The sequence below is a fragment of the Vigna unguiculata genome, chromosome 3, assembly GCF_004118075.2.
Source record: "Vigna unguiculata cultivar IT97K-499-35 chromosome 3, ASM411807v1, whole genome shotgun sequence".
Lineage (NCBI taxonomy): Eukaryota > Viridiplantae > Streptophyta > Magnoliopsida > Fabales > Fabaceae > Vigna > Vigna unguiculata.
Window position 1 is genome coordinate 51481304 of NC_040281.1, and position 24277 is coordinate 51505580.

At 32.0% G+C, this 24277-nt stretch overlaps 2 protein-coding genes and 1 pseudogene across 2 annotated transcripts; 1 reads left to right on the plus strand and 2 right to left on the minus strand.

Annotated features, from left to right (window-relative positions):
* Window positions 1–2367: 2367 nt before the first annotated feature.
* LOC114175519 lies at window positions 2368–4371 on the minus strand (annotated as a pseudogene).
* A 10255-nt stretch (window positions 4372–14626) lies between these two features.
* Window positions 14627–17042, plus strand: LOC114176824 (L-type lectin-domain containing receptor kinase S.1). Its single transcript, XM_028062001.1, has one exon. The coding sequence runs from the start codon at window positions 14789–14791 to the stop codon at window positions 16799–16801; it is 2013 nt and encodes a 670-aa protein (XP_027917802.1). The 5' UTR covers window positions 14627–14788; the 3' UTR covers window positions 16802–17042.
* Window positions 17043–17364: 322 nt separating this feature from the next.
* Window positions 17365–20398, minus strand: LOC114176823 (ferric reduction oxidase 8, mitochondrial). The gene is made up of 8 exons (XM_028062000.1): window positions 20185–20398; window positions 19971–20061; window positions 19706–19897; window positions 19384–19621; window positions 18911–19238; window positions 18561–18819; window positions 17743–18419; window positions 17365–17655 (listed from the first exon to the last, which is right to left on the minus strand). Exons 1-8 carry the CDS (start codon window positions 20345–20347, stop codon window positions 17480–17482), a joined length of 2124 nt encoding a protein of 707 aa, XP_027917801.1. The 5' UTR covers window positions 20348–20398; the 3' UTR covers window positions 17365–17479.
* Window positions 20399–24277: the final 3879 nt, after the last annotated feature.

Here is a 24277-nt window from a genome sequence, read left to right on the forward strand (position 1 = left end):
GAGGAAACTAACCTATTCATGGCCTTGATACCTATTTTTCACTGTTTTTTGTTAAACTTCCAAATTTTATTTCTCATATTTTTATGCTAGTTTGTAGTCACTTTTTCTAAAAAAAATATTTTAAAACTGGATAAATTGTATAGTTTCTAAAATCATTTTATATTTTTAATAGAATTTTTATTTTGGAGTTTGAAAGTTAAAACTTTTAGGTATTGTTTTATATTTACTTATCATTTGTAGGAGAATCTTAAATGATACTGTGGTATGAAAATAATATTTTTTTTCATGTATTTTAATTTGTTTAAAATTTCCTCGTTTTTTTAAATTTTATATAAAAAATGTAAGCTTTAAATTCTATTATATTAAATTAATTTAATTTAATTATCACGGACCTCGCACTTTAATTTCGTTATTTGTAGTTTTCTTCATCCACGTGGTATAGATATTATATAATTGTTATTGTAACTTTACCTGTAAGAAACTTCTAATACTTATGAGAGGGTTGTTAAACATAATACGATGTTAGTTAGATCATATCCATAAATTTTAAAGAATAAAAATAATATATTTAAAATCTATATACGTTCAAAATAATTAATATGAAATTATTTTAAATATTAAAACATATTTCTTTAATTTAAAAATTAAATTTTTAATATTATGCTTTAATTATATATCTTTATCATTTAAAAAATATATTTTTTAATTATTTATAAATATATTTATTTTAAAAAAGTTCAAAAATAAAAATATTTTTAAAAAATTAATAAAAAATAAAAAAAAATTAGGATAATTAAGTCACAATTAAAAAAAGTTATGAAAAAATATAATACATTACAAATAAGCTTGTTTCTCTTAGTATTACACCAACATGTTCCCATATTGACAAAAAATCAAATATTGAATGTATATATGAAAATGCTCAAATTTTTAATTGAAAACATAAATAGAGATATGAGAGATAGATAAAATAAAAAAGAATAAATTCATGTCTAATTTATTATTTCTTTTCAAAGACAAAAAGGTGAAAGTAAAAAATAAATACAATATAGAAAAACTAAGAAATAATAAGAAATCATAAAAATAGTTTAATAAATTTATTTATTTTTAATTATATTTAATTTTATATTTTATTATTTATTAATATTAAATATTATATTTTGTGTTATATATTACGTATATGTAAAAAATTTGGAATGGTTATAACCTTCTCCTCAACAGCTAAGATCCACCCTTAGTTAATGGAATATTCTTTATTATAAAGAACTGTATCTCTTTAATGAGATATAGAGATTAATTTATCTGTACCGAAAGAATTATATGATGGCAGTGGCCGATCATATGCATAAATTTTAAAGAATTAAAATAATATATTTAAAATTTATACACGTTCAACATAAATTTATGATATTGAGCAGATAAAAAAATATTTTATATATTATTTTATTATATATATATATCTAAGGTAGTCGACACGTGGCAATTTAGGACATGCTACACATTGCCAAGTGTTCATTTTACTTGGTTGAAAACCTGGGATGGCGAACCAGCAGCGTCATCCTCTTCAAAATTTTCTCTTTATCAAAAGTTGAAAGTCTCCTTTACATATATTCTGTTATGAATAAAACATTTAGATAAAATGGTGGAGTCCTACAGACATCAAATAATAAATAACTCAGAAATATTTATAAATTATTCGTTATAAGATTAAGATTAAGATAATTTTTTAAAACAAATTATTTAAAAATTCCAAAACATAGGAGAAGAACATTGTTAATAATGGTGGCTTTGGAACAGTCTTCGATGCATTATTAATTTGTTCGCATGTAAACAACACGGCTTTTTTGTAAATCTGGATCATTTTGACCAATAAATTGTAAATATGGATTCTTTGAATTTTTTTTTGCAAATTTGGGTCATGTTGTTAGAAGGGAGGACGACATTCAAGGAGAAGTCGTCCTCCCAAAGACCGGTTTGATATTTTTTTTTTTTAAATCGAAGTCGTTAGGGGGGAGATCGGCTTCTGCACTGAAGTCGTTAGGCAAAAGACCGGTTTCTGTTTTTTTTTTTTTAACGTTGCATTTTATTTTATTTTTTAAAATTTTTCAGTTTTATTTTGTAACCTTATTTTAGACAATTAAGAGTAGTTATTAATTCATTTTGTTATTGGTAAAATAAAGTAATTTAAAAAAATACACAATTAACATAATAAAAGTAACACATGAAAATTACATAATAAAAGTAAGAGAATAAAAATTACATAATAAAAGTAAAAAAATAAAAATTACATAATAAAAGTAAGAGAATAAAAATTACATAATAAAAGTAAAAAAATAAAAATAACACAACAAAAATTACATAATAAAATTACTGACGATAAGGACAGTTGCCTCTATGATGTCCTTCGTTTCTACAATATGAACATTTGCTTTGTCTATTTGGATTTGGTTCATCCATTTCATTATGGATTCTATTAATTGGTGGTCTTCCCCTTACCCTACGACGCATGTTTGGGTCTGGAATGAAATTTGGTCCAGTGTATGGTGACCAATATTCTTTATTCCTAACCGGATGAAATTGTATTTCATATGCTTTATTGATGTTGTAGAGGCTATAAACTGGATGGATGTATGAGGTTAGGTCTATATGCGAGAAAGAGCAAACAGCTATTACGTGATGACAAGGCAGTCGTAGAGCTTGAAAATGACCACAATCACACCACCAATCATTTAATCTAACTGTAAAAGACATTGGTAGGCGGTGATCATGTGGAGAAAACATCTCTTGAACTTGAAATTCATTATTTTCTCTTGAGTATCGACGAACTTGACACATTCCCGCTTGTTGTTGATTTTTTCTAATGATAGCATTAATTTCCTCTGTATATTGGTGTCCTGCTCGTAACATGGAGTCTGTCTTAACCCCTCTCTCAACAAACCATGTTGCGGTCCTTTCAAATGTTGCCTTGATTAGAGCACAAATTGGTAATGAACGAGCTCTTTTTAAAACAGAATTCATACATTCTGCCAGGTTTGTTGTCATGTGCCCGAATCTACTACCTCCATCGTAAGCCTGAGTCCATTTTTGTAGTGGTATCCTGTCAATCCAAGATGCCACTTCTGGTGAATAGGATCTCAAAGCTGCCAATTTAGCATCGAATATGGGTTGTTTCACCTCGTAAGCTGTAAAAATACAATTATATTAGTTAGTTTAATTATTGAATGTGGTGAATGAAAGAAAAAGATTATTACCCATATTCTTTAATCGATTCTTCAATTCGTGATTCTTGAATTTTTTGTTGAAATTTGAAGCAATATGATGTATGCAGTATACTGATTGCAGTCCATCTGCTTCCCATTGTACTTCTTCAGATTGTAGGGCTGCCAATATGCCTTTCCCCCTGTCTGTTATCAAGCAGAGGTTTGATTGTGGTGTAACGTGCTCCCTTAACAGTTGAAAAAACCATATCAAGGCCTCCTTTGTTTCTCCTTCCACTATCGCGAAGGCCAAAGGGAATATGTTACGTGACCCATCTTGAGCTAGTGTTGTTAGCAATGTCCTTTGATATCTTCCTGTCAGAAATGTCCCATCTACTTGGACAACTGGCTTGCAATAGTTAAACCCTTGGATGCATGGTCCAAAAGACCAAAATACGCGTTCCATAATATAGCAAGAAGGGTCAGGTTGGCCACTTACTTGTACAGGAGATCCAGTGCATTGAATTATTGTGCCGGGATTGCTTTGTTGTACAACTTCATACCACCTGGGAAGTTCATTGTAAGACTCTTCCCAATCTCCGAACTCCTTAGCAAGCGCTTTTTACTTACCATTCCAGGCTTTGTCATATGAAACTGAATACCCGAAACGATTTTTAATTTCAGCTACCAAACTTTTGATAGGTATGGAAGGATTTTCCTTTACAGAGTTCATCACAATAGAAGCAATTTGGTTGGAATCAAGGTTGACATGATCTGCAGGTTGCATGGTTGACAAACAAGTGTGTGATCCGTCAATCTTTCTAATTTCCCAATTCAAACTTCGCTTGCTATAAGCAGCCCGTAAACGCCACGGGCAGCCTTTTTTATAGTCGACACATCGACATATAAATTTTTCAGATTTGCTCTCAACAACAGCAAATCTATAACCATTGTCAATATGATATTGCTTGATACATGACACTGTGGACTCTTTTGTGTCAAAAGATATGCCAACACATAGTGAATTTTCAATCACTGGATTTGAAGCTTGACGTGAGGTCTGACTTGATGACCCACTATGATCTGTTGTATGGGCTGTATATTGGTTGGTAACCAACTCATCTTCATTAAAATCAGACAAAATATCTGGATATTGATTCAACTGATCTGTCATTTGTGTATAAATTTGAATAAGGTACGAACAAAACAAAGTGAACGAGTCTCTCCTGTATGATACTGATACTGAATGATACTGAAATGAGTATAAATTTGAAGTAACATGCTTCCTATAAATAATAACTTTTTAAGAGACCCGCTTCCTACCCACGAGCACATTTACTATGGTTGTTTCCTACCCACGAGCACATTTACTATGGCTGCTTCCTACCCACAAGCACATTTACTATGCCTGAAGTCGCTTTTAATTACAACGTCTTTCTCTTAAATGTAAGGGACTTCACTAATTAAACCCCCAACTTCATTAAACACATGTCAGCACGGACCACCACGAAGCACCCACTTCATTAAACACGAACCCTTGCATGTCGTCCGCGTGGCTGACGACTTTAATGCGCTGGAAGCATTAAATGGAAACTGGTAGGCCACCTAGCGACTTCAATTAAATGTCGTCTGCGTGGCTGACGACATTAATGAGATGTCGTCCGCGTGGGTGACGACTTTCGCTTCAGTGGGCCTGACACCATCACGCGCGCACAATTATTGCGAGACGACTGTGTTGACTGTGCGCTCCTCCACCACCACAGAATCAGTGCAATTAATGGAGTGGCAGAGATTCTCCTACTCCCTAAGCCATGCACAGCTAAAAATTTGCATGCATTCGTCCAAAATGGTGGCAGCTTTTATAGCTTTGATTGAATGCTCTCACAACCACACAAGCCACGACCAGCCTTTAAATTGATGGTAGTGCATTGTGGAAAATCACGAGAATAGGTTCAGAGTATTGGTTCAAATACTCTCAAGTTGCACATATTCATCAATTTCTGCATTCAGCTTGGATTAGCACTTTGAGGAGGTTGTGCGCATTGGGAGTTTTCAACATTTCACGACACATTTCTAAGCTTTTACGTTGAAGGTTCTACTATCTTTTAATATTTTGTTGTCAATTAATTTTCAGATTATTATCTAATTTTTATTTTCAATTTCTAAACACATTTAGCATGGCAAAAAATGGACGTCTACCCCGGGATATGTCATTACTTCGGCTTCAACACGAACATATCACTCACGACTTATGGGAAGGACGGGAACGAGTTCTTAGACCGAGAAGAGCTGGAGTTTGGATACTAAACAATCAAGACATACTTGATCCCCGTGTCATAAATTTAATGCATCAAGCCGGATTCGGACATGCCGTGTACATCCCAGACATGGATGTCAACCACTTCCTCATCAGTTCTTTATTAGAAAGATGGAGATCAGAAACTCATACATTTCACTTCCCCCATGGAGAAACTATCGTGACACTAGAAGATGTAGTCGTCCTGCTTGGACTACCGATAGACAGAGATGTGGTAACTGGTCCCACTACGGTTGAGGACATATTCGCCACCTTCCATGAACACCTAGGTGTCATCCCACCACCGACGGTGATAAGAGGGAACTCAATTAGAGTTTCTTGGTTAAACTCTACTTTCCAACAGCTTCCACCGAATGCAAACAATGAGGTTATTGCTCAATATGCGAGAGCGTACATTCTCACATTGATTGGAAGCATTTTAATACCAGACACGTCTGCAGCTAGGGTACATGTCATGTATCTACTTAGGCTAGCTGACTTAAATGTAGTCAGGAATTATAGTTGGGGGTCTGCAGTTTTGGCTTGCCTATATCGTTGCCTAGATCATGGCATTCACCTACGCCAAGAAAATATTGGTGGATGTATGATCTTGTTACAATGTTGGGCTTGGGAGAGGATTACTACTATAGCCCCACAACTTCAACCTTTAAGTGATCAAGAGGTGGCTGATAGGGATGGTTTCCCTGTCTGTAGAAGGTAAAAAGCTAACTTTTAATTTTTTTTTTTTGTCATTTAACTAACTTGAAATTGCTACTTTTTTTAGGTGGATGAATGTAACGCATCGGATAAATCCAGCTTCAATTTCAGTTACTGAATTTCGGTTGAGATTTGATCAATTACATACAAGACAGGTAATACTTAAGGTAAATCAAAGCGCTTTTTTTAACATTTCAAACTAATGTCTATAATTTTGTTTCAGTTCTTATGGAGGCCTTACACTCGACAAGAAGTTAGTCGATTGATTGTGGTTGACATACCTCCGGTATCCAGAGCAACAGTCCCAATAATTTGCTTCGCCACAGTAGAAATCCATCAGGCGGATAGGGTGATGCGTCAGTTTGGTTTAAGACAAAACATTCTGCCTGAGCGGGTTAACCTGGATCAAGTTCACAGGGATGACTTGAGGGGGAGAAACGACAGAGATTGGGTAGGACATCATCACCAATGGATTGCAATTTGGAATGATCGAGAAAATCGGATCGTTCAAGGTACACCTTTCAGCGGAAACGGCCATTTGCGTGATGAAACACCGTATATGCAGTGGTACATAAACCACACTATCCGCTATATATCTCCATCGACAGAATCTTTCGACGATGAGGTTATTTATACTACAATGTTGTACATCTATTTATCATACAAACTTATTCATAACAATAACCATGTTATTTATTTTTCAGTACGATATGTCACAAGAACCTTTCCAGCCTGCTTCACAACCCTACATTGGCCATGTTGGGTCTTCTCCAGATTTCATACATCATCCCCAACCCTTTTTCGGACAGTCGGCTATGGGTCAGGGTCAAATGTTTGGACAGTCACATCCTCAATTTGGTAACCCATCAAACACCTCATTCCAACACGTCCCTTCTCCATATGGTTTCTTCCCGCATCAGTCAAGTTATGGTGCTGGTCCATCACATATGTTTGGCACCACAACCATGACACCACCATCTGCCTATTATCCAGGATCTTCATCATCAATGCCATTTTATCCTCCGCCAATGCCTTTCCAATCACCACAAATTCCGCAAACTGTCCAAAGTCATCAAGATGAAGATGATGATGATGAACCACAACAACAACAACCTCAAACACGTCCCAACAGACCGAGAAGAAGACCAACATGTGGAACTGGAAGACATAGATGCCTCTTTTATTATTTTCTAGTAACTAAATTATTGTATTTTCATTTTTAATCAATTTAAAAATATATTAATGTTTATTTTTATTTTTATTTTTATTTATTATATTTATTGTGAAAAAAAAAACTCAAAATGAAGTCGTCATCTTGAAAGATGACTTAACAGCGCGCGACAAAAACCGTTACCCTACCTGACGACTTTGTTTTTTTTTTAAAAAAAAAATAAACTGTTACCTTGGAGGACGACTTCACCTTCAAAGTCATCCTCCCCCTAACGACATAACCCACTTTCACAAAAAAAAAAAAAATTGAGGGACCCTTTTTTACAAATAAAAGTAAAAAGGGACCCCAATTTACAAAAAAGCCAAACAACACACATCATAATTGCAAAACAATAAACAAAACAAAATAAGATAGACTTACGAATAACAAATAATTCATATAAATTATTTAACAATGGTGATACAACACATTTATTATAATATACATATCAAATAAATAACTAAGTACTTAAAAGGCTTTCATAAGAATATATCGACTTCTACCCACAATTATAAAAACTGATTTTGATTATTTATTTATTTAAATAATTAAATTTAAGTAAGTGAAAAAATGTAAAGAGATAATCTATTAAAATAAATTAATAAGAAAATGATTAAACATCATTGTTTATTTACCCTTTAAACTTCACCAAATATTGATAAAAAAAAACTTCATAACTTAATCAATTTAAAATTTAAAAATATATCACTAATGTACTAAAATTATATTTAGTCTCCAAACTATTGCTACTAACTGACCTAAAAAAATCCTTTAAAAGGATTAATTTTTTTTCTAGACTATTGACTAAAATTGCATTTTGTCTATAAATTAAAGTATGAAAAAGTTTTGTTCCTATATTTTATGAAAAGAATTAAAATGTCCTTTGCATTAAACGACATTAGAGACATTTTTATATGGCAAACATTGCAGTGAGGTCAGTGACTGGATTTTGGGTTTTTGGATGAACCAAATGGCTTAATCTTAGGACAGGGTGGCATCCAAGGCAGTAGGAAACTATCCTTGACTGGTGTTCATGAAAGAGTTGAATCTCCAGCCCCATAAGATATCAATTTTAACCCTATTTAAAATTAATAAGTAATATAAATTATTCCAAAACTACTAAAAATCTTACATAGATTTTCAGAATAACAAAAACTCAATCCAAATAATTAACTACTTAAGAAAATATTATTCTTTAATTGACAAAAGTGACAAAATATCAAAACATTTACAAATAAAGCTAGATAATTGATAGTAAGAATATTTAATAACAATAAATTTAACTTTAAGAATTATAACCACATGAAATTAAACTCAACTCTAATATGTTTTAGATTAAAGGATTTCTTCTCGAAAACTATAAGAAAAAAAATAAAAATAAAAATGAGAAGAGAAATATGAAGCGAAGAGGTAGTGATAAACATGGGTTGAAGAAGCATAACTGAGAAGAAAAAAAATATGATGAAGAAAGGCAAATTCTTTTTGCACCTCTATACTTCTCATTTACACTTCCAAAAATAATTATAACTTTACTATTTTTGGATTGTAAAATCCAGAAATTAAAAATGTCTTTTGGATTATGCCATCCAAAAAAGCTTTCAAATTACACAATTCGGAAGCAATGGCGGAACTTGCTCAATATTTGTGGGGTGCCAAAATATACTTAAAATTTATATATTTAATTATGGATCCGTAAAATTATTGAACTCAATAATAATTGAATCAATATTAAATTTTTTAGTTATATTTTATTTTTAATGTAAATAATCATATCGTCAGCAAAAAAATTCATCTTCCGTTTTATTTTGCAATCTTATTTTGATATTTTTTATTGTAGATTGTAGAAAATTATCTTTCTGATATAGTTGTAGAAACAAGAAGAGTTAAAATAAGACGAGACGGATTAAAAAATTAATCAAGTAGATGTAATTGACTTCCTATTTTTGTGAAAGATTGATTTTTTCTATTTTCTTCCTCACGGTAGCTTCCATTTTATCACTTTTAAATAATTAATTTATTCTTTTACTTTTTTTATCAATATACTTATGTTTTTAAAAAAAAAAAAAAGATAATTTATCATAATCTAAATAAAAATTGCGATACATAATTAATAAAAGAAAAATATATGATAATGAAGACAATTAAAAACTAGTTATTACAAAACACTTAGTGCACAACATTTTCTTCTATATTTATAAAAATGAATATACCAAATGCTCGTGAGATAAAAAATAATATTAATTATTAAACTAATATTTCGCTATTAATTGAGAAGAAAAATTACATTTTTCTTCGATAATAGGAGAAAGCATACAAAAATGAGAGCACACAATAATGAATTTGTGTTCAACTTTCTTTTTTTCTTCATAAACAAAAGAAAACAAAACAAGTAAAAGTCCAAAGTGGGTACAATATGTGAGAAACTCAAAAAATAGTGAGAGAGAAAATAAAAAATATTTTAATAAATTTGTTTATTTTTTATTAAATTTAATTTTATACTTTATTATTTATTAGCATTAAATATTATATTTTATAAAAATAAATAAAAAAATACCTATTTTAATTCTTATCAATTTCCAATATATATTTTTATTATTTAAAAAATTCTAAAAAATCAAATTTCTTATACATAATTTAAAAGATAAAAAATAAAATAATTTTCATATAACATAAATAAAAAAATTTAAAAAAAAATTGGGGGCCACGGCTTCCTCTGTCCCTCCGTAAATCCGTCATTAAATCAAATTGCATAATTTAGAAAACATTTTCAACTTTCGGAAATAAAAAATAACTTCTGAATAGTACATTTCAGAAGTGATGTGAGTTAACCTCTCCTCTCTACCTTCAATTCAGAAGTTGGAATTTTCATATTTATGGGAGTGCAGAAGAAAAGTGCGGAGGTGTGAGAAGAATTTGCCGAAGGTGAGAGGAAGGAGGAAAAAATTGGCCCTCACACTATATTAAACTTTTGTTTTATTTGAGAAGTTAGTTGTTTTTATTCTAAGATTTGAGTAGCTAGATTGTAGCTTAAATTTGGCTGGATTAATAAACCTCGATAGATACTTATAAGTTATATATATATATATATATATATATATATATATATATATATAAAATACTTACTTTGAAATTTTCTTTTACAAAATTCATAAATTAATCCTATCAATAAATGGTATATAGCTATTATAAATGTGAAACAATCTTTTCTCTGGTTCACAATGTAAAACGACAATACAGTATTACAAGTTGGTTAAGTATTATTATAAATAGTGACATATCAGTTATTTCATGTGTGCTAATTTGTGGAGTTGTGGAGTAAAGGTTCGGGGTTGATGAAAAATCACACAGCAGTACCAACAACATAGATATCGTTGCTTTGTTCAGTTGGTGTAAGTGTTCCCTGTGGGATTTTTGTTTTCTACACCTCCAGAGATTTCTTTTTGCATCTCCAAAAATTTCTAAAATTATTTTTAAATGTCGATTTTTGATAAAAAATACTTTTAAAAATAGGCACGTCTAATTAATTTCAATTTCAATATATATATATATATATATATATATATATATATATATATATATATATATATATATATATATATTATTTTTCGCTTTTACTTTTTTTCATAAATTTAAAGATTAATTACTTTAATTTTATTTACTTTTGAATACATTATAAAAAATTATATAAATAAATATAAATATGTTAAGATTTTCTTTCATTTTTAAAATACATATTAAAAATATTAAAAATTATAAAATATATAAATTTAAAACAAAAATTACTTTAAAAAAAGTATAAAAATATAAGAAAAATTTAAAAATAATTTAAATTAAAATAATAAAACTTTAAATTAAAAACAAAACAAATATATATATATATATATATATATATATATATATATATAAATTCGTTTATATATAAATATATATATCACCATATTTATATTTTTTTCTTTCTTTTTAATTTAAAATTTTACAATTTAAAATTAATCTAATTTTCTATTTTATTTTTAATTTTATTTATTTATAAGTATTTTTATAATTATTTTATTTATATAATTAATATGTAAAGTATTTTATATTTCATATCATTTTTTTTATATTTAGAATTTAAATATTTAATTTTAATCATAGTTTTTAAACTTTTTTATTATATATTTTTTATATTTTTAAATTGAAATTTATTTTAATATAATTTATTAAAAATCTACAAAAAATAAAAATAAAAAATAATTAAAAAATTTAATATTTAAATATATATATATATATATATATATATATATAATTTGAAGCTTTATTATTTTAAAGAAATTAAATATTAAATAAAACTAAATAAAAACAGAATAATATTTTTATTTTTCGTTTTTTTATTTAAAGTTAAATAATATTTAGTTTTATTTATTTTTATACTTATATTTATTTTTTATCATATTAAATAAAAATAAAATTATTTATATAAATATAAATATTTTATTTTATTTTTAAAATATATAAATAAATTTTAAAACATAACAAATAAATAAAAAAATAGATAATAAACTAAAAAAACATTTAAAATTTTGAAAACATAAACTTTAAATTAAATTAAAAATTTAAAAACTGAATTAATATTTTGATTTTCGGAAGTCGACTTCCTATAATATATTTTGACTTTCGGAAGTCGACTTCCTATAATATATTTTGACTTTCGGACGTCGACTTCCAGTAATATATTTTAACTTTCGGACGTGGACTTTCAGTAATATATTTGGACTTTCAGAAATTGACTTCTGGTAATATATTTTGACTATCGAAAGTTAACTTTTGGTAATATATTTTGATTTCTGAAAGTCGACATTCAAAAGTAATTTTGAAGTGTGTTATCTGTGACTTTACTTATTTGGTCAAAAGATATTTTTGTAATTTAAATTTTTTTGGAGATGTAGGAAATATTTTGGAGGTGCGAGAAGAATGTGTTATAAGATCAACATTCCCTTGAAGCCCAAAATTAAGCTACAATTGGATCACTGCAAGGCCCAATATATTGAGACGGAACTCGTCTATAGAAAAACACGGTGCACACTAACAAAGAAAGGGCTCCTTGTTATCATAATAAAAAACTTGGCATCAAATAAATATAGGTAAAATGCTTAATTAAGTCTTAAGCAAGGTTTTAAATATGTAATTAAATTTGTATTAACAAATTTATTTTATTAAATGTCAAAAATACTTTTTATTTTTATTCAAGTGTTATTTGATTTATGTAGTTATTATTTATTTTTTTGTCTTCAACTCACCAATCAATTATTGTTCCTTTCTCAACTTTTTCAACTCTCTTTGTCAATTCTATTTTTCTTTTTAAAAACAAATTGATAGGAGAGTTTGAGGAGATTGAAGAAAGAAAATGTTGATTGATTAGTTTGAGATGAAAAGACGAAATTAATAATCTTATCATTCCTTGTGATAACAAAATCAAGACATAGATAAACGTAAAATATATTTTAAACACTATAACATATTTTTTAAATAGAACTTGAAATAAAAATAATTAAATTCATAGATATTTAAAACTTAATTAAACCCACATAAATTTCTTATTCAACTTAAACTTTTTATTTTGGGACATATGAAAACGTTTTTTTCTAACCATAAATTTAGCTTTAACAATTTTAGGACACTAATTACTCGTTAATGTAAAATATATCATTTGTAATATTGTTAGGGTATTTATTGTGTGTTTGATATTTTTTTCTTGTTTGTCATTTTTATACTAATATTAGGTTTAACTGAACATTAAATAAATTAATAAACTAGAATATGCGAGTCTTATTTCCAGAAATATCCATCTTGTCAAGTAATAATTGATAAGTACCATTTTATCGAGAAATAACAAGTAAGATTGAAAAGTAATAGTCTTGTTGAGAAATATTAGAGATGATCGATAAGTATTAGACAAGATAAAAAAGTTACTAATCTAATCGACAAGTACAAGACAAAACCAATAACACCTTACACAATGTTTCTTTAACTAATCAAGTAATAATAATCATTTTGAACCAATCTTAAACCCTAAACCAATCATCATAATAAAACAATTACTAAACCAACATTAGAAATTACATGAACCCATCTCAAAGACCATACAAGTAAAAGCTTTTTTAAAATAATACAAATAGATAATTATCTCTAATATATTAGCCAAAAATACTATTATTATTTTTTATAACTACATTATTATAAAAAATATATATTATTATAAATTTCATTTCAACCTCGTAATAACAATACTTCTCCTTTACTTAAACCACCCTCATTGTTTTTACATAATAGTACATGACTACTTTTCTTTCTCCCAAAACAGCACAATGTAAATTTAATTTGCTTTAATTTACTCAAATAATAATACACTTTTACTGTGCTAATTTTTCTTATTCATATTAAAAACATACTAATGAAAAAAATATTTCAGAATTTGATTATCCGAAGATTGAATTATAAAGTAAAACACTATACATACTATTTGAGTAAATACAATTCTGCAATGTGATATTTTGGAGAAAAAAAAAAGGTGAGAGTGTACTATTTATTTAAAAAATTCCACCACCCTCCATCTAATTCCTGATCCGCCGTCACCAGACCGTTACCATGAGATCTCCACAAAGACTCTGTCACCATGAGAGCTTGCTGCCCCGAGCTCCCAACCACAAGAACCTAACTTTCTACCAAAAGAGTACCACGTCACCATTATCACAATCTCACAATCTCACGCATCAAAGTCAGACATTATCACGCTACGCTACTACCGCAAAATACTATATTTTAGAACTAAGCAAATAAATAACTTTTAAAAATTCAACTTTTTATATCAATCACGTGAGCCTTTCAATATTCAAACTCTGTAGTTAATCAATTAAAACTTAAGAAAATATACAAGTTATTGTAAAAATCTAAAATTGTAATTAGCCGTCGTAAAAAGACCCACGTCATCATTCTCTCAGTAGAGATATGGCAAGTGGACTTTCAAAAAGACACTACGAAAACCAGAAAAATTGAGAGTAGGGTTTTACACCTCTGACTGCTGACGGTACGCAGCGATTACTTTTCATTTTCTTTGAGTAACCTTAATAAGTGATCCAGCTCATTGAATTGAGTTTACAATATTCAATCTTTATTAAATTATTAATATCAGCTAAAAAAAAAGTCTCAATTGACAATTTTTTTAGAACAATAATAGTCAAACAAAAATAACATTCCTCACTTCTGAAATAATATGAGCATTAATTGATATTGATTGTTCAACGCTGTTAAAGGAAGAGTTGAAACAAAATCCAACCATACAAGTCCTGGGCATACCCAAAACATACTTGGCCTAGAGGGGGACAGCCACCTATGTCTCCTTCAAAAATCCCCGTCGCCGGTGAAATACCATTTTCCGGCATGTGGTTGGTTATTCTTCTTCTTCACCTCGCTCTCTTTGCGACTCCTTCACTTTGCTTGGACTTCCTATTCAACTCCTTCACCGGCATAACCAACCTCACTCTGGTGAAAGACGCTCGCGTGGACTCATCGGTGATCCGCATGACCAACGACTCCAACCAGTACTCTTACGGCCGCGCCTTCTATCCCACAAAAGTTCCCATCACAAAAACTTCTTCCAATTCCTCATCCTCATCCATCACTTCATTCTCAACCTCTTTTGTTTTCTCTGTCTTGCCGCAAATCCCTACCAGTCCCGGCTTTGGCCTCGCCTTCGTCCTCTGCAACACCACCGACCCTCCCGGAGCCATCGCCAGCCAGTACTTCGGCCTATTCACCAACGCCACCTCCCCCACCTTTTTCCCCCTTGTCGCCGTCGAATTCGATACCGGCCAGAACCCTGAATTCAACGACATCGACGACAACCACATCGGCATCGACCTCAACAACATCGAATCCACCTTCTACACCCCTGCCGGCTACTACAATTCCACCGAGGGGTTCGTGCCGGTGCGCATGCGAACCGGCCAGAATATCCGAGCCTGGATCGATTTTGACGGCCAGAATCTGCTGTTCAACGTAACGGTGGCGCCAATCGGCGTTTCGCGCCCGTCCAAGCCTACACTTTCACATTTTGTTCCTACCATAGGTAACTACGTGTCAGCTGACATGTACGTCGGGTTTTCCGCTTCCAAAACGAACTGGATCGAGGCGCAGAGGGTTCTGGCATGGAGCTTCAGCGATTCAGGGCCAGCGAGGGAGCTGAACACGACAAACTTACCGGTGTTCGAACCGGAATCGTCGTCTTCCTCGCTTTCTGGCGGCGCAATTGCAGGGATTGTTGTTGGTTGTGTAGTTTTTGTGGTTATATGCGGTTGTGGTGTTTACTTATGGTGGCGAATCCAGAAAGGGAAAGATGAAGAAGACGAGGAGATCGAGGATTGGGAGTTAGAGTACTGGCCACATAGATTCTCGTACGAGGAATTGAGTTCTGCAACAGGGGAATTTGGGAAGGAGCAGCTGTTAGGTTCGGGAGGGTTCGGGAGAGTGTACAAAGGGACGTTGCCGAACAAAACACATATGGCGGTGAAGTGTGTGAACCACGATTCGAAGCAAGGGCTGCGGGAATTCATGGCGGAGATATCGAGTATGGGGAGGCTTCAGCACAAGAACTTGGTTCAAATGCGAGGGTGGTGTAGAAAGGGTAACGAGCTTATGCTTGTTTATGATTACATGCCTAATGGGAGTCTGAACAGGTGGGTTTTCGATCGCCCCGAGAAGCTTCTAGGGTGGGAGCAACGCCGTCGAATCCTTGTCGACGTGGCAGAGGGGCTTAACTACCTTCACCACGGTTGGGACCAGGTCGTTATTCACCGAGATATTAAGTCCAGTAACATATTGTTGGACGCCGACATGCGAGGGAGACTCGGGGACTTTGGTTTGGCCAAGCTTTACACGCACGGGGAGGTTCCCAACACTACACGTGTGGTGGGAACGTTGGGCTACTTGGCGCCAGAGCTGGCCACGGTTGCGGCGCCGACGTCCGCGAGTGACGTCTACAGCTTTGGGGTGGTGCTGTTGGAGGTGGCGTGCGGGAGGCGGCCCATTGAGACTTCGGTGGCGGAGGAGGAGGTGGTGCTCATTGATTGGGTGAGGGAGTTGTACGCGAAGGGGTGCGCGCGTGAGGCTGCCGATGCGAGGATCCAAGGGGAGTACGATGAGGAAGAAATGGAGATGGTTTTGAAGCTTGGCTTGGCTTGTTGCCACCCTGACCCCCAGAGAAGACCCACCATGAAGGAAGTCGTCGCGCTTCTCCTCGGAGAGAATCCGCCTGAGGCGCCCGGAAAAGTCTTGTCCGATTTGGTTCGCAGCGGCGACGATTTCGATGAGGCGGCGCCTTTGCAACCCTCTTCCACGCGGGTTTGAGTTGTTTTTACTGTACATAATTGGACTTTTTTTTTTCTTTATCGTTGAGCCTTTTGTGTTTGGATTTTGCTACATCACGGTTTGACTTGTTTTGTTTTGGATTGGATTAGTTGAGTTTCCAAGCAAACTCCTCTTGTACCTAATCAAGGTAAAACTAGTATTTATAGTTTCAGCCAACAAGCGAGATTCAACTTGTTAGAGACAGTGACTTTATAAAGAATTTTGGCACTTGTATCTGAAAGCGGATTGGCTTGCTTTCTTCTGTGGTTAGAATTAATTAATGGTTTTGTAAATTGTAAATAGCATATGAAAATGACCACAAATGTATGCCCATAACACAGGCGGCGCCATCTGCACGCACTACACATGCTTGAAATTTTCAATTGCTAAAATTCTTTTCAATACATCTTGAAAATAGCGTCCAAATATCCGAAGAGAATATTTCAATATAATCTCTGTATACGACAGTTTGATTACATTCACTCAAATGTGAACGTTGTTAAAGGAACATCACAACAACATTTTTTTAAAACTATAATACTATTCTATGAATAATGTTTTCTAATGAAAATATAACAGTTGTTATGTGTTTTATTTTCACTTTCACTCCTTTTCACTATTACATTCAGTATAATAATAACGAGAATACTTATGGAACAGTGCCTAACACTTGATCTACTAAAGCGTGAAGTTGAGAGTGTGGAAAGTGAAGCAGGATTCTGTTCTCTTTGCATTAAAACACTCTGATTCCTGCTGGCATGCGAGCGCCACCGATTCCTTCATGCTCTCAGGTCCACAAACCAATACTCCAATATTAGATCCATCGCTTTCATTTCGGAGCTTGCCAAATATTTCTGTTCAATTCAAAGCTTCTAAGCTGTCAATTGTTTTCGTCAATATGCATTATTACAAACATAGTAAAGAAACGATGAGTTCACTACCTTTAAAGTTAGGCCTTCCCCCAAAATACACCTCGTGTGCTTCAAGTGCATTTCTAGCTTCATCTGAATATAGATCAAGGGCTTCAATTTCTCTATGCGAGATTTGAGGAATCCCTTTCCTCAGCCTTCTCCATCTCAAAAAGCCTGCCACCGAGGCGCTGCAGGCTAAAGCAAGGACAAAAGCAGCTATCAGAAGAAGATCCACGACCCAAGAGGGAGTCTTTTCTTTGGCCATTTTGGAGCGCTTTCCAGATGGAATTATAATATGGTTGAAGCAGATTAGGAAAATTAGAAAAGTAATGGAGCAAAATCCAGCAATGGCAGCCATCCAAGACGGACTTTCAGGCCCGTATGCCGCATAATTTGAACACACGCTGTTCACTCGCAGGGTTCTTGCTTTAGAGAACTCATTTAGTAGCTCCCTCATTCCTACCCCTGTTTGTGTTTCTCGGGTTATAAACAACTTTAGGTTCAAATGAAAACTTTTAGTTGATTGGTCGAGTAACAGATGTGAGATTGACTGTAACAGACAGAAGTCTTGTGCTTTCTTGATGACATGCACAAGATGTATTCTCGAGGGAAATCTACTTTTGCTGGCAGCTGAATTAGCTTCTGTCAAAATGCTCAGAAATGGGGTTATTCCACTTCCTCCAGCAACCAGAAGAAGGGTGTCATATCTGCAGACAAATTTTTCCATTAACCCGGATTACCTTATACTTTTTCACTGTTTTTCACATTAGAAAAAAAAAAAAACTGATGACAAGGGACAACTGAGGAATTATACTATTAGAAGTGTTGAATATAATGTCTTTGTTCACCTCAAAAAGTCCAAAGAAGCAGGTCCATAAGGTCCTTCGATTGCAACAGGTATTCCCTTCCTTTTATCTTCAGTTTTGTCTAGTTCAGCATTTATCAGGTCGTAAAGAGAATTAGTCCACCACCCTTCACATTTTACTATCACTGACAAAATGTGGTTATCAGCCCTGGAACTAGATATTATACTGAAAGAGTGCCATTGAAGATGAGATATGGTTGGTATCTTCAAAAATATAACACTTGTGGGGTTATATTTCAGCCCTGCAAATCGTTAAAAACTATCGTTTAAATAATTTCCCCCCCTTGCGATTCTAATGGTCAATTTCAGACTGCTATAAAGAAACTAAAATACCTGGATCTTTGGGCAGAATTAGCTCCACAGCTTTGCCAGGAAAAATTCTAGCTGAAACCATGCAAGTTTTTGGACTTGATTGTATGATTCGTATCAATTTATCAAGGCTAAAAAGGAATATCCCTGGGAAAACCGTATAAAAGTGCCTATCCCCACCGTGAAATAAGAAAAATACAAGAAATATCACATAGAAATGATGCGTGTAGTAGAAGATTTCAAACTTTCTCCTTCTAATTTGGGGAAGAGAAGTGACCCAAATGACTAGCCCCACAAGAAGTGCTATCTCCCCAGCGAGGTATATGCGTCCAGTCTTCTGCCACTTCCAAATCTGTTTGAAAAATATGATTAGAGAAGGAGAAAACTAATCACTAGCTACTGCACAAGAATTACATTCAATTAATATTGAAAAATCTGTCCGGTAGAGAAAGTGTTTCCGAATTAAAATAACAGAAGGTACATGATTTATGCTTCACCTCATCCTGAATATGGTGGCTGACCCCCCATACCAACAAAGTACTTGCACCATGTATTGTAGCAAATAGTATCATTGCAGTTCCGACCCAGGTGTGATATCTAACTGAAGCTTCAAACTGAATGCCAAGTATGCGAAACACTGCCAACCCTCTTAAAATAGGGAGGAGCAACAAAGCAAGACAAGCTTCTGATAGCAAGCCAAACCGGGTTGCTACTCTGTGATACTTGAGTTGCCATCTGAAATCAAGATATATAGTAAGTTAACTCGGTGAAATAATATTTTTTCTAGCAACCCAACATAAGCGTATCAAGAACACTTACGTATTCAACTTCAGTGATTTGTATGGCACCAACTTTTTGAAGTCTGAAGAAATACGAGAGTAGTAGGTCCATGCTAAGAAGACAATAAAAAGGAAAGCTGCCAGTATTTCAATACTGGATAAGATTCCCAGTGTGCTGTTCACTACCAGCGGATTTGAGAAGAAGTTCGTTTCTGATGGACTTCTTGCACTTCTGTAGTACAACGAAACAATTTTTGATGTCCATTACAATAATTGAACAGCTCTTGATATTTACATATTATTACCTGCTTTGGTATCCAGCTTTTAAATCCAATAAAAGAAGTCCAATTATTGCAATAGCAATTACAGGAAACGTGTACACAGCGAAGCTAAGACCTGCAGAAAAGTATGATCCATCTTGGAATTTCAGCTGCTATGCAGTAACAGTTACATTGAAGAGAAACATGAAAGTACCACTACACGGTATGAGTAATTGAAGTTGAGATTCCACGTTCTTACCATAGTATCCAAAAATTGTATTATTAGCGCTATCTTCTAATTGTTTCCATTTTCTTGTCCATATTTGGGTGGGCTTCAGAAGCCAAAGAACAACCCAACCTGCGAATAAGAAAATGATGAGAAGTTTCAGAATAGCAGCAAGTAAAGTGCTGCTGCTTGTCATGTTTGACTGGTCTCCGTCCGCAACAGGCTTTTCTTATTTTCACTTCATTAAATGCGATAAAGATCCATATATAAAGGAATCTAAATTGGAATATTGCATACCATTCAGGGAGTAATGTTCTGGCCCCACCACTTCCTTAGTGCCTAAAACTATTGTACTGGAGTAATTTCATAAACTCCTCCGAATTCAAGCCAGGTGTTTGGTGACTCCATCAGTTAAATTTTGAAACCCATCTACTTCTACTAAAGGAAGCAAATCTTGATAATTAAAGAATAAGAATAACTTGAATCCCTTTTCTACTATCGCTAGATTGACCTTAAATTTGTTAGACATATAGGTCACAAGATTTGTGTATCCGATTGTTAAAAAATAATGATGGTGTGGATTAATGATGTCCACAACTTAATTCTCGGTTTTCATCATTTCTGGATGACATGAATTCTCTCTCATTTAGCAATTGACATTTGGGCTAAAGGTTTGAGTGAGCAATTAGAAGACGGTGACAATATCACTCGGAATCATCTTGCATCATACTTCTTTTATCTTCTTGTGTCTCTCACTTTAACAGATCCATTTTTTTCTTTTTGGATAGCTCCTTCATCCGAATCAGATAGTGGGATTCCGGTCCCTGCCACCAACACGTTCCCTCCTCCATCCATATATACTTCTTTTTACAATCTGCTTTGCCTCTCTATCCTAGTCCAAATCAATCGTGTCCTCTTACACTTTTACTTTGAGTGAATCTCCAAGTTTTGAGATTATCTAATGGTTTACATATTTCAGAACTTACCAAAGTAGATAATAATATGTTATTTCAATTATTGAATATAATTTGTAAAACTAGTAATATGTTTATGTTATTTCTGATTCAATTACAGAAACCGTTTAATGAACAAATGTTGGCGTATTACAGACTTATTCGATAATCAATTAAATTAGGTTTTCATATAAATGATAGCATGAGATCAAAACGTTGGCGGTAAAAGAACTTAGAATATCTTGCCCTTTAGTTTCACACGCACACATTTATGCTATGTTAGTTTATTTTATTCAAACATTTATGATAATTGTTAGTTTAATTTATGTATTGATATAACATTATGTATTGTACATTTTGAAGTTAGAGTTTTATCACAGATTTGTAATTAAAAGACAATTTGGAAGATCTAATACAGTAAGATATATTAAATTGTGACTGGTTTTCAACTTTTAAGTCAGGTGAAACTATTATATATATTAAAACAAACACATTTCTTAGTTGAAGTCTAAGGTGAATAATAATTTATATTTGGAACAATTTTTATATTTTTTTTGGGAAATGTGGGTTCCTCTTTGGACCTTATTTCCATTTTCACATAAAATGTTAAGTTTTAACTTCAAAATCCTTAAAATAAGATCATTGGGATTAATCATTGACAGTTTTGACTTCAAGTCTATTAAGATTGCATTTTTAGAATCAACAATCACATAAGAGAAATATTTGTTTTAGAGTTCAAAATTACATCACAATCTTATTAAAAAGGTATCAAAGAATTTAAGGGACTAAAGTATATTTAAATTTCTTTTTGCCTTAACTCCACAATGGCATGACACTATTGAGCATGTCAAACACTATTGCCTTAAATTTATTATATCTTTAATTTTATATATATATATATATATATATATATATATATATATATATATATATATATATTCCTTCGATGCAATTTCACATGATGTTTTAAAAATTATAAAGACGTGGTAGTAATTAATTATGAAGGTATAGGAATCAAAAGCCTTAAGCCCTTATGTTAAAAAAAAAAAAATCTAGTTAAGTTCATGTGTGATATAATCTTAGAATTACGAGGTTGAGTGGTTCGAAAATCTTTCAGTAAAATATTAAACGTGAAAAAAATAATTGCTAAGATAAAAATATTTTGATTATTTAAGTCAAAAAGTATATTTTGTCAATTATTTCATTTCAACTCAGAGAAAATAATTTCGTGTTAAAAATAAAAGAAAATGAGATTTAAGCAATTTAAAAACATTTAATTAACGTCTTATATCATATATACATATATATATATATATATATATATATATATATATATATATATATATATATATATATATAAAGTTATTTAAATTAAAATAGTTTTTTTATCGGTATATCAATTCTTAGTATTTTTGTTAACAAAAAATTTAAATTTAGTTCTATCTTTACTTCCCATTCACTTTTTCAATTACTTCACAAAAATGTCTTTGACTTAATTTCTTACCTTATCAAAATAGATGTTTTTACTCTAATTGCTTTTAGACGAGTGCCACTCGTCTAAGGTGATTTTTATAAAAGAAACTATTAATTGTACAAGGTGACTGATTTGAAAAAAAAAAAAAAGAGTCAAATAAGATCTCGATCTAAGTAGGGCATAATGAACAAATATGTGAGGAGTTGTTTATTATTTTTTGTAACATTTTTTAAAATTTACTAATCAATCTTTCTTTTCTCGTCTAATAGGATGTACTATGTACCACGAATTTCATTATAAGTTATAAAAATCAACCTTATTGCTTGCACTAGGTGGCTAGCTTGAAGAAAAAAAAAGGCAAAATTAGATAGGCAAAAAAGTGGGGTACAAAGAACAAATAACTGGGGAGATGTATATTACTTTTCGTACAATATTTTAAAATTTACTGATCAATCTTTCTTTGTCATTCAATGAATGTACTTCTTATGTACGACGACTTTGCTTACAAGTCACAAAACAACCTTTATTTTTTGCACAAGTGGCTGGCCTGAAATAAAAATAAGTCCAATAAGATTTCAATCTAATTAGGGACAATGAGTAAATATGTGTGGAGGTGCATGTTACTTTTCGTACAATTTTTTAAAATTAACTAATAAATTTGTTTTTCATCGAATGGGATATACTTTTATGTACCACAAATTTGGTTACAGGTCAAAAAACAACTTTTTTTTTTGCAAAAGGTGGCTGACTTAAAAAAAAAAAGTCAAATAAGATCTCAATCTAAGTAGAGAGCACAATGAACAAATATGTGGGGTTGCTTGTTACTTTTCGTATATTTTTTTAAAATTTACTAATCAACCTTTTTTTCCGTCTAATGGGATGTACTTCTTGTGTACCACGAATTTCATTATAAGTTACAAAATCAACCCTTATTGTTTACACTAGGTGGCTGGCTTGAAGAAAAAAATAGGCCAAATTAGATAAGCAAATAAGTGGGGCAAAAAGAACAAATAAGTGAGGAGTTACGTTTTACTTTTCATATATTTTTTTAAAATTTACTATATTTTTTTTCATCCAATGGGATGTACTTATTATGTACCACGAATCTGCTTACAAGTCAAAAAGCAATCCTTATTTTTTTGTAGAAGGTGGCTAGCTTGAAAAAAAAAATCAAATAAGATCTCAATCTAAGTGGGGCAATATGAACAAATATGTGAGGAGTTGCTTGTTACTTTGCGTAAAAAGTTTTAAATTTACTAATCAATGTTTTTTTTTTCGTCTAATGAGATGTAGTTCTTATGTACCACAAATTTCATTATAAGTTACAAAAATCAACCCTTATTGTTTGCACTAGGTAGATGGCTTGAAGAAAAGAATAGGCCAAATTAGATAGGCAAATAAATGGGGCACAAAGAACAAATATGTGGGGAGTTGCATATTACTTTTCATACAATTTTTTAAAATTTACTATTTTTTTTTCATCCTGGGATGTACTTTTTAGGTACCACGAATTTGCTTACAAGTCAAAAAACAATCCTTACTTTTCACACAAGGTGGTTGGCTTGAAAAAAAGTATAAGTCAAATAAGCTATTAATCCAATTGGGGCATAATGAACAAATATGTGACTAGTTGCTTGTTATATTTCTTAATATTTTAAATTTTATTTACCATGAATTTGCTTACAAGTCAGAAAAACAA